Raw genomic sequence first — 19,013 nt, 5'->3', positions numbered from 1 at the left:
TTGTGGGGGGATGAACCACGGCAGGTTCCTCCTGCAGGGCGGCCGCTTCGCTCCCTCTGGTGGAAAGCGAGGGCTGGGATGTGGGGTGCGGTGTTTGCTGGGGTGGGGTGGGAGCAATGTGGGGTGAGCAGCTAGATTTTGGGTCTAGGAATGGGTTTGAGTTTGGATTTGGGTCTGAATTTGGATCTAGTTCTGAGTATGTGACTATATTTGGGTCTGGATTGGGTTCTGTGTTCGTGTCTAGGAATAGGCTGGGTTTGGATCTGGGTCTGGATCTGTGTTTAGTTCTGGGTGTGTGACTACATTTGGGCCTGGGTCTGCTTTTAGGTCTGCTTTGTGGTCTAGGAATAGGTTTGGATTTGGGTCTGAATCTGGGTCTAGTTCTATGTGACTACTGGTCTGGGTTGGGGTCTGTGTTTGGGTCCAGTTCTGTGTCTAGGACTAGGTTTGGGGTTGGATTTGGGTCTGACCCTGGCACTGGGTCTGGTTCTGGTTTTGGACTTGGCTCTGGGTCTAGGTTTAGATTTAGATCTGGGTTTGGGTCAGCGTGTGCGGTGGACCCCACCAACTGCGCGGGGCGGCGTAGCCCCTTTAAGACACGACCCTCACGTCGCACGTCACCGGGACACCGCGGCTGGGCGCGTGCGCGCAGGGGGCGGGAGGCCGGCAAGATGGCGGCGGCGGCCTGAGGGGCAGCGGGGGGCGGGAGCGATGTGGGGGGCGCTGGGGGGAGCCCTGGGGGGAACCCTGAGGGGAACCCTGAGGGGAACCCTGGGGAGAACCCTCGGGGGAACCCTCGGGGGAGCGCGGCCGCCGCCCGCCCTGCGCAGGGGCCTGGCCAAGGCGGCGCGGCCGCGGAACGTCCGCCAGCTGCGGGAGGCCGAGGAGGCCGCCCCCGTCTTCCAGTACGCGGGGAAGGCGGCCAAGCGCAAGGACCGCGTCTTCGTGTGGGGCTTCAGCTACTCGGGCGCCCTGGGCGTCCCCAGCTTCGTGCGGCCGGACGCGGGCTGGAAGAAGCCGCGGCGGATCCAGTCCACGCCGTACCGGCTGGAGACGGCGGAGAAGGTGCGGGGGCGATTGCCACGCGGTTCGGGTTTTGTGGTTTGTGGGGTTCGGTTCGGTTTGGTTTTGTGCGTGTTTTGTCATTGTCTTGTTTTGGTTGTAGTTTTGGTTTTGTGTTTTATTGGCGTGGAGCTGTTCATCAGGGTGATTTTTGATATAACAGCAGTAGCAGGCGGGAAAAAAAGTACTCGTATAATTATCAGAGCCATAGGAGAGCAAGAGCGTAAACACCATTATAGAGCAATAAGGCCTCATTTTCAGTGGCTTTCGAGGCCGTTTTTACCTTGACCAAGTTGAAACCTTGTGTTAAAAATCATGTTATTCTTTTGCCTATGTGTTTGAAGCATCATAGAATCATTTTGGTTGGAAGAGACCCTTAAGATCATGAGTCCAACTGTAACTTAAATGTAGCGCTAAACCATGTCTGCAGCTGTTCAGCCCGTCCGGGGGTGGTGATTCCCCATTGCCCTGGGCAGCCTGTTCCAATGCCCGGCAGCCCTTTCTGTGCTGTCCAGTTTAACAAATGTCAGAGCTTTAATACGGCTTTTTTTTTTGGCAAAATGGCTACAACAGGAGAAGGTTATTCTCTTAGTATCTCTTTGTGTTTGGCTTTTCTTAACCGGCTGCTGCTGCAGGTCAGCAGATGGGTCTTCCTGTTGTGTTTGAATGGCTGCAAAATAGTGCAAAAATAAAGATGTATGCACACAAACTCAAAACTCTAAGTCAGGAACGCTGGACTGAAGTTTACACCATTGTGTGTGTTTCTGGTCATTTTTGCAAAGACCATACGTGCCATGAATTTGGGCCATATTTGGGTATAGCTTAAAGAAGCATGAGTGATGGTGATTCTTGTTTTTCTAGGCCATTATTTATAACTTCACGGTGTGCTTTTTTTTTTTGGTGTGTTTTCAAAGATCTCCTCTGCTGCCTGCGGGTACGGATTCACGCTGCTCTCCTCTTCCACCACGGACATCATCAAGGTGTGGGGCATGGGGCTGAACAAGGATTCCCAGCTCGGCTTCCAGAGGAGCAGGAGAGATCACAGTAAGGATTGGGGTGTTTTAAAGACTTACAGGGTGAAGTTTCCCTTACTGGGAAACTTTGCATTAGAAGGCGTGGAAAACATCTAGGAGGTGTTGCTGCAGATGGCAGGACTGTGCTTATTCTATTTTATTTTTTTAAAGAGCTCTGTTTTTGGAACTTAGCTTGTTTTTTTGTGTGCTTTGTAGTCAATCAGGATATACATCTGTTCTTTGCACTGCACTGGATGTAACTGAAATCTAAGTAACTATCTGTTCTGCAAAAGTGCATGTGTTTTGGTTAAGGCGTTGCTGTGACTCTCCATAGTTTGATACTAGACAATGTAGCAAACTAGTTAATAAAATTATTCTGTCAAGGTGGTTTGCTTGCTTCTGTTGCCTTTGCATCTATAAACTAATTTGCTTTCCCACAGAGATCATGTTATACAGTCAGTGATTTTTTTTTTTTCTTTTTGTAAAACTGCAGTTTTTTTAAAATTTTACTACCAAATTACATTTTGAAGGAAAAACACATTGATTCAGTCATTCTCTTGCATACCAGGCTCTCAAACCTGTTCTTGTTTTCCATCTGACCTGCAGGTTATTTTTGCCAGAGAATCCAGAAATAGGTTGAATGGTCACGCAGTTCAAGCCCCTTCTAAGTCGGGGACCGTTCAGTGCTTGGTAGGATCTGTAGGAAGAGCAGCGCAGACCATCGGGATTGCTACTGCTCCGTATTTAACTTCCCACAGACAAGCTTCCCGTTGGATGTGCTGCTCGGTACTCAGTTCTGTAACCTCACTTTGGCACCTGCGAGTTCTCACGCTGTGTCCCTGTAGATGGCTCGTTTCCAGGGCAGTCTGCAACCTTCTCTCTTTCAGGTGGTCGTATTTCATGCTCTGACTTCAACTGTTCCTGAACTAGACTACTAATACCTTACTCTCGCCTTCCTCTGCCTTAGCCACTTCATTGCCTCTTTTTTTCCAGAATCCCTCAGATATCAGTGATGTTTCCCGCAGATCCCGGTAGCCTCTGTTGCTCTGCTGGAAAGAACAGAGAGAGGGGAAAAGGTTTTTTGCTTTGTGACTTCCACATCTTTAGACGGATACAGACTTTGCTGTCTTTCAGTTCCTGCTGTATTGCATGGCAGCTCCTGCCATTGTAAACAGCCAGTTGTGATGCCCATCCTCGCGTAAAGTAGTGTCTGACTGGAAAAGGGAAAAAAGAGTGTGCGGACGTTTTATTTTATTTTATTTTTTTAATTGAAAGCAGTGAGAACTAGTTAAAGCACTGCTCCATGTGAGCGGAATACTGCTTTGGGTCCTCTGGGATTTGATTTCACTTGTTAGAGTGGCTTTCTTTGATATCAAAGCTTTTTATCTCCCCTTAACCTTTTCTCTAGTACTGATTTATGTTTTGCTGTTCTTTTTTTTTTCCCTTTTTTTCCCCAGCTGACCGTAACTGATTACATATTCTTCAAGTTACTAAATCTTCTTTTTCTAGTACAGCCTGTCATTTTCTCTTGTAAAACTTAGATCTCTTATCCCCTATGGAGCCAGGCTAGCTAATGTTTTCTTGCATTCCTTTTTTTCTGAAAGGGCCTTTAATCTACCCTTTTTTAAATATGAAGCCCTGAGATTTTTTTGTTCAGCTTTCGTGCTGTCTTTTTGTGGTTTGATGCTGGTGATTGTACCTTGCTTGGAATATCCCCACTTGCAGAGACTGCTTACTTGGTGCTTGTCGTTAAGCTCTCCAGTAATCCAGCTCGGTTCACCAAAGTGGTTGAACATATGGCTGAAAGCTTCTGTTTCTCAGGTCTGGCCACCTCAAGCCTTAATAACGTTCAGATTCTAAGTATGGACGATTTTTGATTAGGCAGTGATTATTGGTTTCAGTCATCCCTATAGTTTTTAACTTCCGCCTCCCGCTAATAAATCCCGGTCACCATTTTACTCTGGTTAGTATCATGGCTTTCTACAGTGTATCTGCTTTTGGAAAAAAATATGAGTGTAAGTACAACAGGATTGACAAATATATTATGAATTTGCCTTGTGGAAGCTACCGACTTTTGGAATTTTTCTCTTCCTTAAGCTAAAGGCTATGAATACGTCTTGGAACCATCTCCAATTCCATTACCACTGGAGAAGCCGCAGCAGACTCGAGTCTTGCAAGTGTCCTGTGGGAGAGCCCATTCCCTGGTCCTGACAGACAGCGAAGGAGGTACAGTGTCGCTTGTGCTGGTGACAGGGGACACCTCACTGCTTCCATTAAAAGCTCTGGAAAATACTGTCTTCTGTCCTGCAAAGCTAGACCCTGGTGAGCTGTCCGTGCTGTAAATGTGGTGCAGGTGGTTGTTGGCCTTGCTGCGGTTGCTCCCTGGAGTTGTGAGCTGATAACTGTGCGTTGAGCTCTGCTTAGGTTCAGCTGTAACTGTGTTGGAAGTTTTTTCGCTACAAGTGTTGCAAAATACTGTTTGCTTATCTAGCCCCAGGCCTCATTTAAGCATAGCCGATTTGTCTTGTTCAGTCTGATGTGGTTTGGAATACAGTTTTGGATGGCTATGCCAATACTCCTGTGTTACTTTCCCCTGGAAGACCCAGAGTGCTACATTTATAAAAGCGATTAATTAGTAGGCCTTTATACGGAAGATTCTGTTCGTGAATTGGCTCTGCACATCTCTGAGAATTCTCTTGTGCAGTGGCTTCCGTGCTGTGCTGAGCGATCCAGTGCTGCTTATCAGCGGGTGAGCTGCTTGGTTGGTTGATTTAAGGCTCCTGTGGGAGCGCTGATCTATTTCTGCGTCTCCTTGGCAACGGCAGCGTGAACCAGGCAATTACTGACAAACAGCCAGTGGGCTCCAGGTACCGCTACTGGGCCTGCAACAATATCACCGGGATGTTGTTGATGAAAAACGGGTTCAGTCCCTTGAATTGAGGTGGACTTGGTTTGAAGGAGCCTTATGCCAATTTTTACAGTGCTGTGTTCCAGCTTTCATACTGAGGACCATGTGAAAGTATTTTGTGTACTTGAAAAGAGGCTGTCAGGGGATTGGACAGTAATAAAACTAGTGCATTTTATCGTTATTTTTCAGTTTTCACCATGGGGAACAATTCTTATGGACAGTGTGGCCGTAAGGTTGTTGAAGATGAAACTTACAGGTGAGAATCCAAAGATCCTGAACTTCCTTAACGTTAAAAACAAAATTGCATGAAAATAACCTGGGGGTGGGAAAAATCTGGTAGCATAAGGTACCATTTAAGATTAAGGAGCTTGAGAACGTTGCAGGCGTCATATAACCGGCCTGTCTTTAAACCCAGGCTGGGCACAAGCTCTCTTGTGACCGCATTCACAAAAGACAGAATGATGTCAGCAGGTGGCACTTTTCACAAGGCAGAGTGAGAATATCCGACCTTCATAAATAGCCTGAGGTAATTGGTGTTAGCAGTCGCTCTTTTTCCCTTCAGCCTGTCAGAGTGCAGGTGCTATTTCTGAGGGTGTTAGAAATGCCATTTAACGATAAAAGAGGCATCCTTTTGACAAATCTCTTTGCTGTATCTGCCTTTGAATCCATAGTGCTTTTCCTTTACAGGGGTTTTGTGGGCCACACCAAGGCATTTTCTCAAAATGCCCTGTAAAATAGCTATGGAAGTGGATAGTGGGAATATGTTGACAGTTACTGGTTCCTTGGCAGGGTGTAGAAGAGATCTTGCTGATTGTTCTCTGTGATCCACAAGCCTTGGCCTGTACAGCTTAAGAAAATAGCTGTGATTTACCCTGCTTTTTTGCCTTGATACTGAAAGTTAGTATTGTAGCTGGATTGTTCAGGATTCCTCTTTTTGTAAAAGAATGAAATGGATGTTAACACTACTCTGTTTGTGCTCTGGGATTTAAATCTGGTTAATCGCTAGTTAAGTGCAGTGTTTATGTAGGTGCTGCAGTATTATCGAGTGTCTGTGCTCACTCCAGACTAGGGAACGTGTCTGAGGGCTGCTCCCACCCCCAATTCCCATGAGAGGTTATATTTTAAAACTGATAGCTCTGAACTACTTAAATAAGAGAACGCAAAATTACTTTCCTTCTTTGCACAGTAATTTTACACTGGATCTGTGCTATTTGTCTGTATTAAAGAATATGTGAAATAATCTCTCTTCATGTAAAAACAAAGAGGCTCTCAGTAAAGCCAGGCTTTACCTTCGCATTTTCCAGTTGCAGTCCTCTGAAATCCTCTGTGTTGCCTTTTCTCTTCTCGGTGGTTGGTTGCTGGTCTCCAGTGAAAGCCATCTAATTCATCAGCTGAAGGACTTTGACAGCAGAGTTGTCCAGGTAAGAGGACCTTATTTATTGAATTCTGAAGGTGCTTTGAAAACTAGCTGAATAAGTGAGCCCAGAGGCTGGTAATCAGTGGCACGAAGACTAGTGGAATGCCAGTAACTAATGGGGTATCCCAGGGATCAATACTGGGTCCGATGATCTTCAGTAATGAAAACTGAGACACAGGAGGTTCTCGATGAGCATCAGGAAATGTTTTTTTACTGTGACTGAGCACGGGTACAGGTTGCCCAGAGAGGTTATGGAGTCTCCATCCATGGAGATATTCCAGAAACATCTGGACATGGTCCTGGACAACCTGCTGTAGGTGGCCCTGCTTGAGCATGGGGGTTAGACCAGGTGGCCTTCAGAGGTCCCTTCTAACCTCAACCAGTCTGTGATTTTGAAGTAGTTGAAGCTCTTTGAAATGATAAGGTGATCTACTATATGGTTGCTTATATAAAGCACAAGGTGGCATTTTGCTCCGTGCCTCTGCAGAGTGGAGCAGTTGCAACTGGCAGTGCAGGGTCTGACCTTCCTGAAGAGTTTGTTGGGAATGTCAATGCAGTGTTTGCTTGCTCAACTTCTAGGTAACACCTGCGGCAGGGAGGTTGTTCTGAAATGTCATCTCTTCCTGTCCTGGTTCCTCATTCTTCTTCCCCTTTGGCACTTTTGTACCACTTGAACTGTTTTATTTTGAATTTTGTCTTCCCCATTTCCAAAGTGAGCTGTGAGACTGTCTTCTTAGGTGAGCGAGCATTTCCCTAGGGCCAAGTTTGTAGGAGAGCAATGGACTGCAGAGCTGCAGAATTTCCAGACACAGGAGCAGCTCACTGGCCTGTGCCACTGGAACAGTGCTCTGGGCAAACATTGCTCCTGTTCCATGCAGCATCCTAGAAAGCAAAGGTCATTCGTGTAGGTCCACGTGATGAGAATGTGCTGTGGTACATTCTAATGATGTTTTAAATTAGGCTTGTAAGCTTCTGTTTGGATTTTTATGATTTTATTTTTTTCAAGGGGCTTGAATAATTAGTACCTGTTTGTATTTTGAGGGCAGCACTTATGTGCTTAATATTCTTGGTAATCACTCTCTTAACTGTTGGATCCCTTTAATCTTTGGCTAATTTTTAATGTCTGCTTTTGAAGATCTTGGCTTTAATTCACGCCAAGCCTGTGACAGACAGGATTGCTAGTTCAACATCAATGTCAGTTTGAGAACAGATGTGTTCCTAGAGTGCTCGCATGGCAAGGAATCAGTAGCAGTTTGGAGCTGGCATTGAGAGCCATGCAGTAGCACTCTGGAAAGGGAGATCTCTTATTGACTCTTCGCTGGTTTATTGTGTTGTACTCCTGAACTGAGCTTTGTGTTAACTAGGCCTTGTTGTGGATCTCAGAGCACATCAACTGCAGAATCACTTTCCACAAGAAAATGCTGCTGTTTTCTGTGCTGCATCGTGCTGTTCTTGGCCTGCCCTGCCTGTAGAGCCATTCGATCTAGAGAAAAAGGTCAAAATCTGAGCAGATGGGCTCTGTTAGAGGTTCATTGCTCAGTTTGTCTGCCAAGTAATGCTTCATTGAATCGATTCTGAACACGTGGCCATTCCTGACCGACTCTGACCTTCTGTTTGTGTGCAGGTTGTGTGCGGGCAGGACCACAGCCTGTTTAGAACCAAGAAAGGTGCGGTCTATGCGTGTGGCTGGGGAGCTGATGGACAAACAGGTAGGAGCTCAGCTCAGCTTGTGTTTCAGTGAGCAAGCTGTCCTGATTCAGAGATTGTGGCATATATTTGTCATGCATATGTGGACGTAAAGGGGCTGGTATATTTCCAGCTGTGTGCAGATGTTCCCAATACTCTTGTGTAACCAAACTGAGACAAACTAGTTCATTTTTAGAGGAGCTTTAGGGTGCCTTGCTGGTGATCCAAGCATGCAGTCTGACAAGAATGTGTCTGCTTGTGGAGGGATGTGGAAATGGCATGGGAAGGTTAGCTCCCTCATTCTGTGCAGACTTTGCCTTACCAATTCTCATTTTGGGGTCTGTTTTACTTCTTCCTTCTTTTGAACCAACAAAGGTTGTTGGCTGGTACCACGCTCTTATCATGGGATCTTTCGCCAGGCCATTTTTCTGGTTGCTTCTCCTGTCAGAGAGCTTCAGTCCTTCCTGCTGTTCCATCCTGCTGCTCCTGAAGCTGGGTTCTGCCCGTGGTTCTCTTGGGTGGACATACTGTAGCACATCTTGTTTGTCATCTCCATTCAGGCCTCTTGTCCAGATAGCTGTTTGTCCTGCGACGTGTTTGCTTCCCAGCCTCTTGCTGCTTCATCCGCTGTTGTATAACCTGATGGCCGTGCGCTGTTGCTCGTGGCTGTCCTTGCAGGACGCAGCTAGTTTGTGAATCTTCACCTCCGTCGGGATATCTGCCTAGCTTGGTTGATGCTCTCTCAAACACTTCGGTCCACGCAGATGAGAGATGAGGATGTGGACAGTTTTCCGGATGTGATTGTATAAAGTTGTTTCATACTCTAAAGACATAGCTTTGACCAGTAGAACTGGTGCGTGACTGCTTGTTGAAGCTAATAGTTAAGAGATTTCTTTTGGAGGAAGTGTGATTGGGTTATAACATGACAAAATGTTCCTATGTAGGTGTTGAAAGTTTGTCTGGAAAAAATTCTTTGTCATCTCTTTGCTTTTTTCCTTTCAGGTCTTGGACACTACAACATCACCAGTGTTCCTACTAAGCTACGTGGTGACATCGCTGGAGTGAACATTATCCAGGTCTCTTCCTATGGGGACTGTTGTCTGGCTGTTTCAGATGAAGGAGACGTCTTTGGCTGGGGAAATTCAGAATACTTGCAGTTGGCATCTGTGACAGAAACCACTCAGGTCAGTGAGCCTGGGGGTGTGTTTTTACATGTTTCAGTTCAGCTGCTGCACACAGAGTTAAAAATCACACACTTTTCCCTGCTCAGGGTTCTTTTGACAGCAGCATAAATCAATTTAACACCACTGGCAGGCTGGTTTTACTTCTGTTTACAAACCGCATCTCTCTGAAACTGTTGTACAGCTTTAGGGCAGGATGTGTCCCAAGACTTGTCGCCTCACCCTAGTTTGTGTCATTTGTTATAAAGGAGGAGTCCACCCTCTTCTCTCCTTTCCCCATCCCATGGACTTTCCACCAAATTGAGATCCAGCTTGAGTGCTTGTGCTGGACAGGAATTAGTTTTTTGGCTGGCTAGCTAGAATTTTGAGCCGTGCTGCTTTGAGCGTGATGTCAGTCCAGGTAAGCCTTGAAAGTCCCTTCCACTCAACCCTTTTGTTGGTGAATTTTTCACCAACGACCTTAGTAGGTTTATAACTGAATCCTTAACAAGTTCCCGTGTTTCACAGATAGAAGTTTTTTGGAGCAAACTTGCATAGTGGAAAAATGTAGCACTGACTTGACACTAAGCATTGTAGTACTGAGGTCATTAGGCAGGTGGTGTCTTCTTACAGTTAGTGTAGGAAATTGAGTTAGGGAATTAATTAATACTCAAGCTATTCTTGACAGAAGGCTGAGAGTGGACAGTTGCTGTAGTAAAATACGTACGTGTGTTATTCGCACCTCTCCTGATGCATCCTCAATGTAGGGCTAATTACTGAGACCCGTAAGGCCTGAAGACAATGACCAGGCTAAATAGTGCAGTAGTTTCCTGGCTGGGTGCTTGGTGGAGGTCAGAGGGGTCTGAAACAGACGAATGGCAAGTTAGCGAGAGTTTTAGGTACAATATAGATAAAGTCCAAATTGTGGATGTTGTCTGTGAAATCTGAGATCACTGTTTACATGTGTCAAGCCATGTAGGTTCCTGTTGTGTTAAAATGTACAAAATAAGAGTGATTCTCCTTCAAGTGATTTTTCCCTAGTGTGTTAAAAATGCCACTGTATTACCATGTAAAATGCCACCAATTTTAGTGATTTTGTCCACTGTGAAGACTTGCAAATGTGCTCAGCTATTGACATTTCCATTGTGTCTGACTTGGAGAGCCAGGGATATAAGCGGACCTTAAGCATTCCCAGCTCTGTGCCATGCACGTAGGCTTTCCAGTGGGTAACTTTTTCCACTTTGTCTGCACTCTCAGCCTTAATGAATTTCACATAGTTTTTTTAACCTTTGGACTTACATTCATTCTGTTATTCAGGCAATAAAGGTTGACTCTATCAGGAGTTGAGTGTATGTGAGCTCTAACCAGAACTAAAGAACAAGGTAAAAGTGTACCTCTAGTTTGCAGTTTATTACCTTATCTCTAACGATTCTCTTGCAACCTCATACAGGTGAATGTTCCCAGACATTTGCCGTTCAAGATTGGGAAGATAAAGGAGGCTGCGTGTGGAGGGACTGGCAATGTCGTGCTAACAGGTGAGTTTGCTTTTACAGTCGTCGTCTTGTGCAAAGCTGTGCAGCAGGTAGATTGGAACATTGTGGAGAAGACATCTTATTCAGTGGAAACAGAGAAGTACTGTCTGTTAGGAGGAAAGCTGGAAGACTGGGAAACCTGTGATTTAGGAATGTACTAGGGGAGTTATTTTCAGTAGCCACAGAGCTTCCAGTATGTGCTGCTGTGGGCGCTCACGCAAACTAGAACAAGAGCGTGGTCGCTGCTTGTTCTTCAGATCCCTTGTTTGCTCATCACTGCATGTGTGGTCTGTAGTGAAGATGGATATAGGAAGTAGAGCAACACTTGAGAGATAGAAGAGCCCTTCAGTTTTACTGTAAATCTGACATGTAAATAAATATTGAAAAACTGGGGTGAAGAGTAGAGAGTTCTGAGAACAGTGAAACTCTGCAGCAGGCTTCTTATTGAGTGCTGCTTTGGATTGGCAGTGGCCAGGGGAGCATAGCTTCAAAGTCACTGAGAAACGGAGAGGAGTGTACTACCTTTGTGAAGGATCATCTCGAGGAAGACCTTTATATATATGATGCGGTTGTGATAACAAGACTTTGGAGCTTCTGGGGCGAAGGGAGCAGAGCGAGCAGACACTGCACCTTACTGTGTTATGCTGTCTGACTGCTGCCTTTCCCAGGCAGCCAGGTAAGGCAGGATGCCAGGCAGAGCAGCCAGTTGCTGCTCTTTTGGCCGTGCCTCAAAGGAAAAAGCGGCAATAATAAACACTCAACCTCTGTCCCATCAGTCATTAAGCTGAGGTATTTAATCTAGCCAGTACTATGCTGACATTATTTCCCCATGAAAGTTTTGCCTGTGAAACCTGATCTACTTGCACAGCTTAGGAAAAAATTAAGGCATTTGGATGGGAATGCATTGTTTGCTAATTTATATAATCAAAAGGTGCTAGACTGCTCTGGGAGAAAGGAAAACGTCCCTTTGGATTTGATTAACTCTTGGTCATGGCATGCATTGCACAAGCACAGGCTTTCTTACAGAATGTGTTCTCATTGTAATGCAGAAGAAGGAAATGTTTTTGTCTGGGGATATGGAATTCTTGGGAAAGGACCAAACCTAATAGAGACAGCAGTGCCAGAGATGATCCCACCCAGTCTTTTTGGCTGGTCGGACTTCAATCCGGACATCCGTGTTGCTCACGTTCGCTGTGGACTCAGCCATTTTGCAGCACTCACAAGTAAGTTGCTAGTCCTGCTCTTGTGGGGATGTTACGCTGGCAGGTTACTGGTAGTTAGAAGGAAAAAAAGCCCTCCCGTCTTTATTTAAACTTAAAGCAGACTGGAACGCAACAGGAGGGGCGGGCAGCACATTTGCAGGTGTCAGCGTGGTTTTTACCATAGGTGCTTTTGTGATAAAGCTTATTACAATGCGAACATAAGGCTATTACATACCTGTCCTTTCTAGAAGTAATTTATGCTTTAATTAAGGATGTGTTATTCTTCTCAAGCAAACAAAAAATTTCAGACAGGAAACCCAGGAAGGTTTTTTCATTTCCTTGTACAGAATGACAGTCAGTTGCACTTTAGAAGCAGCAGGAATTCGTGTGATAAATGGACAAAACTGGGAGTCTAAATCAGAGGTAGATGTCAGGGTTTCTTGGCTCTTCTGGCCCATTCAGTTAGGAATCTGAGGTGAGAGGACCTGCACATTTAACATGCACAGGGTACAATACAAGGTATGTACCCCATGTACTTGATACCAGCCTTTAAAGAAGTTTTGAATGTGAAGGTCATTTAAAAATGGGCAGCAGAGGGCAGCAGCACAAACTCATGTGCTTGGTAGAGAAAACTCACCGTGCACTGGTGAAAAGTGCCAAGTGCTTGGTCCTTGGTGGGGAAGCAGCGTGCGTGACATGAGTATTCAGGAAGCGTTAGAAACTGTGTTCCCATTAAATCTTAATTATAGAGCGTTTTGGTTGCCTCTGCTGTGGGGCTGATCTGAATGCTTTTGAGATCTACATGTTTTGCTGAGGAGCTTAAAACTTTCCAGCTCTGTTGCACACAAGTGTTTTTCTTTTCCCCAGTTGCTGTTAGGTCACTTTTGTCACGCAGCTGAATAACCAGTCCCTGGGTGCTGACTCGGGGCAGATTTCACCGCCATGCTTACCCCGTTTGCTGTGCTGGTAGCTGATGTGGATCAGCTCTAATTGTCTAACTTCCAGCACAAATGATTCAGTTCACCACAAATGATCCCCTGGAATCTCTTCTGCTGCATTCTTTCTTCAAAGAATATTCCAAAGCAAGAGCTGCAAGAGGGGGAAGCAAAGGCTTGTGCCCAGAACTTGATGCTTGCCCTGCTCATTAGGCATCATTTTCCCCAAGCACAAGTACATTTATTGTACTTGGGGCTAAACCCGATGGCTTTCATGCTGCAAGTATAACCCTTTATACTCCCAGAAGAACTGAAGCCACACTTGCCAGCATCACAAATAGAATTCTTCCTTTTTAATGTCTCTGCCCTATTTTTTATTCTTTTTATTTATTTTTTTTTCCTGTCTAGACAGAGGGGAGCTGTTTGTATGGGGCAAGAATCTAAGAGGATGCCTGGGAACTGGAAGAATGGAAGACCAGTACTTCCCATGGAGGGTAAGGATGGTAGTATTAAGGCCATGAGTATGTTCTTTAGCTGGTCTTTGTTATCCTGAGTTTAAGAAACATCATGTGCTGCATGGTTTTGTTGAGTAATTTTGAAAGAGTGGAAGCCTAAGATGACTGTAGAACTGGTTCATTTTCCAGAGATCCTTGCCTAGCCTGCTTAGGGATGGAGATACTCAGTAAATTTGAGTCTTCTGGTTCTGCTGTTTCAGTATAGATTTCACATTCCAAAGGAAAATCCGATGCTGTGCCATCACTTCTGAGTGGTTCTTCACTTGCTCTTGTCCACAGTCTTCTACCTGCTTCCCCTTACTGACCCTTCCCCTTCTAACCTGCACTTCGCTTTTGTACATGCTGCAAAGAGAACCACCGGTATTGGTCACCTGTGACCCAAAAGACTTGCTTTGCACATCTGAATGACATGAATGTTTTAGTCCTGGTGATCAGACTATGGTGGCAGCAGGTCCACACCACAGTGAGCTGCCCTCCCCTGCTGCTCTTCCGACCCAAGCAGCTCTGGTGGTGGGTCGCCGTGTGGTTCAACAGGGGATCCTTAGCCACGAATTGGTTTTATAACTGTTTTCACAACACTTCCAGTTCCACACCCTTCTCTCGGGTGGCTCTGAGAGCCAGACTCTGTGGGTGTAGAAGAGTCTTTGGCTCTGGAGTTCAGTACTCAGCCCAACAGATGTTCCTGCTCTTCTTGAAAGCCAAGTAGGAGAGGAGGGAGGCAATCAGTTGGACCACCCACATCCACCCATGTGTGGATGTGTTTCTTCAGCATGCTTTCTTTAGAAAATGAACAAAAAAACCAAAACCAACTCTGGAGCATTTGCTTAAAATCTCACTGTGGCTGAGTGGAGCTTCTGGATTCGCCAAGCGTGGCATGTCCAGGTTTCCCTGTGTGGACACAGAGGGTTGTGCTCCCTCAAACAGCCAACGCCTGACACTGCTACAGCCATATGCCAAAACAAGGGCCGCTACCAGGGTACTTATCTGTCACCTCCTGTCCTAGAACCAGCCCTCTCTCTTAGCTGTAAGGAAAAACTGGTGTTTACAGCCTCTGCTTTCCTTGTGTTTGAAGTCAACTGTAAGTGGAAGAGCTGTAACTACAGTCATGAGCAAGCAGGGTCTGCTGAGCATTGAAGTAGAACCTGCTTTAGGCTGAGTTGAGCTTTTGCCTCCTTCCAGCCCCTGCTGATGAGAGAAGAGGCAAATCCTTGTGATGCTTGGGCAGATCCTCCTGCTGTGTGGATTACTCTCTGCTCCGTCATGCTCTTTCTGCTGCTGAACAGACGGGCTGGGGCTACAGCCTCCTTGCTGTCTGCTAGTGAGACCTCTCTCCCTGTCCTTCCCAAGGCTGACATGCTTCTGCGGAGGGAGAAGTGGAATATTTCACAGCTCAGGGCACACGCATGTCTGGTGCTGAATCTTGCTTTCTCTGGGTTTTCAAGATGGCACTTGCATAGGTACATGTCCCTGTGAAACCAACTGGCATGTTAAGCAGAAGGAGGATGAGAAATAGGAAGTATCAGGTACTTGAGAAGTAATCCACTCTTGTGTGTCTGCTGCAGGTGACGGTACCTGGCGAGGTGGTGGATGTTGCGTGTGGAGTGGATCATATGGTGAGCATGGTTAAGTCTTTCATCTAGGCATGTTGCTGGGCCTCAGCACTGCGCTAAGAAGATGGGGGACTTGGTGACGAGCTTCTTGGAAAGGAAGACTCATTCCGTGAAGCCAAGCAAGAAGTGACTGCGAGCAGAGGCAGCCACAGCAGTGCGTGTTGTCATGTCCGTGTTGTTGAAACGCTCCAGCCTGCCTGCAGGAAAGATCTGCGTTTCCCTGAGGAGACTGGAAATGAGGGGAGAGCTCTGGTTGGTTCATGGCGATCTCCCAAAGCCTCCGAGGCTCAGCCCACAGCTGCTGATTCCCTTGTCCAAGTATGAAGAGCAGATCCCTCAGGGAAAACTGGCACGAGGTGAAATTTGTAGCACATTTATGGATGCTTTCCCTGTCACCAGCTCCTGCGTGTCAGTGTTGGGCTGAGCCAAACCATTTCTCAAGGGAAAGGGGTTTTTAATAACTATGTTTTATGTGGAAGAGAAGTCATGCTGGCTGCTGGAGTCCAGCACGGCTGTCCTGGGTGTCCCCTGCCAGCTGCACCCTGCCCAGGCTGCTGTCCCCACAGAAGCTGGTCACGCAGCCGCTGTGCTCTCCACCCAGGCCATGGCGGCTTTTTGCGTGGACTCTGAACACCCAAGGAACATGTTTGTTACACTGGAAAGGTGAGAACTCATCTGCAGGGGGAAAGGACTGTTAACTAAGCACAGGAAGATAAATCACAGGCTGTCTGTGCTGCCGTTGCTGTGCAAGGAGACTGATAGTGGCAGTAGCCAGTGGAGCCCGTTCGTGGGGTCAGCTGGAACGAGGCTCCTCCTGGCTCCAGCAGGGTCGGTGCTTGCGCAGCGGACACGAGCAGCGCTTGCTGCTCATCGGGTACTTGTGTCTTCATGCGCTGATCACAAACAGCGGCCTTAGATTATTTTTTGGGTGTCCCTGTGCTCTCTGTCTTCAGGTGTGTGGTGGCTCTTAGTTGCAAAGAGCCCTCTTAAATAAGCCAGGTTTTTTGGTAGTGCCTAGGGGAAAGAGTCTTTAATGGGCAAAATCCAAGCTAATATATTTTTAATAAAGTTATTATAAAGTCTTTATCAGGAGTGATGGAAATATTCTTGAGTTTGGTGTCACCCATGAGCTGCTCTGTCTTGCACTCTGCATTCAAACACAAGCATTTTGGTTCACAGTGCTGTGACAGGGGAACCTGTTCTGCCAGCTGAGACCCCTCCACACCTGCAGAACTGAGACTTTCTAGGCAGGCACCGTATCCACAAACCACCACGGCCTTGCATTTTGCCTCCATGAACTGGAATTCTGTATCAGATCTGTTGCGTAATTGCTGAAACTCAGGGGGTAAACTCTGCCTTGATTAAATGACTCTTGAAGGGCTTTGCATAAAATATAGGAAAGGTGAAACAGAGTACACAGAAATAAAGAGTGTGTGAGTTATTGATGTGACTGTGTATTGCTGTGGTGGGTTGAGGCAGAACAAGCAGAAAGCTGCCGTTAAATTGTGGCAGACTTTCACTGCTGTGAATTCCCACTAATTTAGCTTTAATTTATCCCTTCTATGTGTGACTTGGGCAATTTGAGCTGCCCAAATGTCTGGTTGGCCTTGTGGGAGTAACTATGCCTTTTTAACATGAGGAAGCTTATTAAAGTGTTGAAAACAAATAGAAAAAAGGGCGGTAAAAAGGTGTTTCGAGCACTTCCCTTGGTGGATGTTGCTGTTGGAGGCGCTGGGAGCGCTGCGGGCTGTGAGCCGCTCGTTCGGAAGCGCTTCCTGATGCCTCTCGGGGCCTGGGATGAGAATTAATGCCGTGTCGTACCTGGTTGTGTTGCAGTCTTGCTGTGCAGTAAATTGCAAACTCTGTGTGTTAATTAGATGCCAGCAAGGACTTTAGCCCTAAGTGGAAGTGTTGTGTGGCTCAAGGCGGCGGGAGCATTTGCGCTTTTGCTGCAGAGGCTGTGGGCATTACGGAACACGCGGCTGATGGAGCTGGGTCAGCGGCAGAGCCCGCAGGCTGGAAACACCAGCACTGACCCCTGTTTGGGCTACAGTGGGGTCTTGACCTTGGCCAGATGTTCCCCAGCTGCTCTGTCCTCTCTGTCAACAGAAAATGAGAAAATACACTGGGAAACGTGTGGGTGGAGATCAGGCCCATGCAGGTGCAGCAACCCCAGGTCATCACAGGTAAGTAACTTTGCACTGTTTTGCCCTTCAAGGTCATCAATCAGCCAGCCCCAAATATACCTGCATCCCTAAACACACCTGCAGTGAGGGTGGGTAAAGGCCAGGGATGCAAACGAGGAGCAGCGCAGATTAGAACTAAAATAACCTACTTGATTTTTGCATTGATTAGCAAGAGTAATTTGCCCTCCAAACAACACCGTGCTGTTGTGTTTGGCTTAAAATAGCCTGAAATGCTTCAGGACACAACACTTGGAGCCGTGTACACATACGGATCGCGGCACCTCGGCGCGGGGCTGTGCCACCCATCAGGAGCGGATAAAACACAAGAAAGCCCATAAAAACAACAAAGATTATTCCAGGCAACTGCTTTATTACAGCAAACTCTTTTCTCTACAGGATCCTTCAAAAACAAATGACTCAGAGAACTAATGACTAGCCCGAAGTGTTGAAAATACTCCTGAAATGATATTACTTTGTCATGACTCATCAGAATCTATTTTTGTAGCTGCTTTGTTTTTCACAAGGGGCTGGACCCCCCTCAGCATCTCCTGCACCAGGGCATGGAGGAGGTTTAGGCACCAGTTTAACAGCCTAAAGCCTTACTTACCCTAAGGCACCAGTTGCTTTTGCAGGTGGCTGCAGGCAGCCCTGAGATTGCACAGCACTGCGGGTGCTGATTTGATTTTAAACTGGATTAAACTCTCACGACGACACTCTGCATGAAGGCCGCATCCCAGATTAGCAATCCCACCCTCAATTCTGATGTGAATGCTCTTGCACTTGACCAGAAGAGTCAAAAATGGGTTACGCTATGCTAAAAAAGGAGATCATTGATCTCAGTTTATGTCGGCAAGCTGCTTTCCTTTAAACATCCATTGTAAAAGGTTGTGACTGTGATGGGGTGGTGATGCCTCTAATTTCACTGGTTTTTCTTGCACACATGGGACACTGGGTGCCTTGGGGACACCTCAGCGGGTGTATGGAGGTGAAGGGTGGGCACAAGGGTCAGCGCGGTTGTAGGGTGAACAAAAAGAGCGCTACAGCTTATAGACAATGCCAAGCTCTGCTTTATTTTCATCAGTTTGATCAGTACAAAAGCAGACAGCGTATGTTTCACTTTTTATTCTTTTTCATTTTAATTAACACTTTACAAAGTACAAAATATACTGTCATTTATTTTGGAACATTAGGACTTTTTTTTTTTCTCTTTTTCTGTGTGTGTTTTGTTGTTTGTTTTGTAGCTTTTCCATACAGTACATAAATCTCAGCTTTTCAGCATAAGACCAGCAAACAAAAGCAGCGTGTGCACTCGCTGAGAAAGCAAAGCATCCACTTCTCAGCTCCACGCTTTGTGCCCAGAGCACGATCCTCACCTGCTGCCGCTCCTGCCCCCCAGTGTAACGTCCCCCCAGTGTAACGTTCCCCCAGCCACGCAGAGGCCACCACCAAGGCCACTGATGCCCCAGCACAAAGGCCACTGACTCTGTCCATCCCTTGTGCCCCCAAACTCGCACAAGCTGCTGCCCCACGGAGCGCAGCCCCTTCCCATGGGTGCAGCGCAGACCCCTGCACAGGGCGGATCCCTCCACTCACTTTCCATTAGTCTGGTAATTAAAGGGGGAAAAAAGCATTATTTGCTCCCCCCGGAGGTTTCTCAGAGGTGAGCGGAGGCTGCAGGAGGGGTGCCCAGGGCTGCCGGTGTCCTCAGCCAGTCTGCTGGGTGTCCCAGGCCAGAAGTGGTATTTCACTTAATGAGAAAATGACCCAATAACAGTTTTTAGAAGGTT

At 46.6% G+C, this 19,013-nt stretch overlaps 1 protein-coding gene across 3 annotated transcripts; it reads left to right on the top strand.

Moving 5' to 3' along the window:
- Positions 1-938: 938 nt before the first annotated feature.
- Positions 939-16,122, top strand: RCC1L (RCC1 like). Of its 3 annotated transcripts, none has more exons than XM_080357303.1 (11): positions 939-1,065; positions 1,977-2,106; positions 4,173-4,301; positions 5,173-5,239; positions 6,353-6,404; positions 8,025-8,109; positions 9,089-9,270; positions 10,697-10,781; positions 11,828-12,001; positions 13,324-13,409; positions 14,993-16,122. In XM_080357303.1, the coding sequence occupies exons 2-11, from the start codon at positions 2,052-2,054 to the stop codon at positions 15,068-15,070; spliced, it is 993 nt and encodes a 330-aa protein (XP_080213429.1). In that variant the 5' UTR covers positions 939-1,065; positions 1,977-2,051; the 3' UTR covers positions 15,071-16,122. The 3 variants fall into 3 exon arrangements, with proteins under 3 accessions (XP_080213429.1, XP_080213431.1, XP_080213430.1); XM_080357305.1 differs by lacking the exon at positions 939-1,065 and adding an exon at positions 2,682-2,861 and having other exon boundaries at positions 2,028-2,106; XM_080357304.1 differs by lacking the exons at positions 939-1,065; positions 1,977-2,106 and adding an exon at positions 2,154-2,861.
- Positions 16,123-19,013: the final 2,891 nt, after the last annotated feature.

This window comes from Nesoenas mayeri (assembly GCF_963082525.1).
Source record: "Nesoenas mayeri genome assembly, chromosome: 20".
In the NCBI taxonomy this organism is placed as follows: domain Eukaryota; kingdom Metazoa; phylum Chordata; class Aves; order Columbiformes; family Columbidae; genus Nesoenas; species Nesoenas mayeri.
The sequence above is the reverse complement of the archived record's forward strand: the minus strand, read 5'-3'. Positions and strand labels throughout refer to the sequence as shown.

Excerpts from the sequence above, each read along its gene's own strand:
- RCC1L (XM_080357303.1), top strand. The coding sequence starts at position 2,052 with ATGGGGCTGAACAAGGATTCCCAGCTCGGCTTCCAGAGGAGCAGGAGA. Across the intron at positions 5,240-6,352 it reads GTTGAAGATGAAACTTACAG|TGAAAGCCATCTAATTCATC; the intron begins GTGAGAATCCAA and ends GCTGGTCTCCAG. Across the intron at positions 9,271-10,696 it reads CTGTGACAGAAACCACTCAG|GTGAATGTTCCCAGACATTT; the intron begins GTCAGTGAGCCT and ends AACCTCATACAG.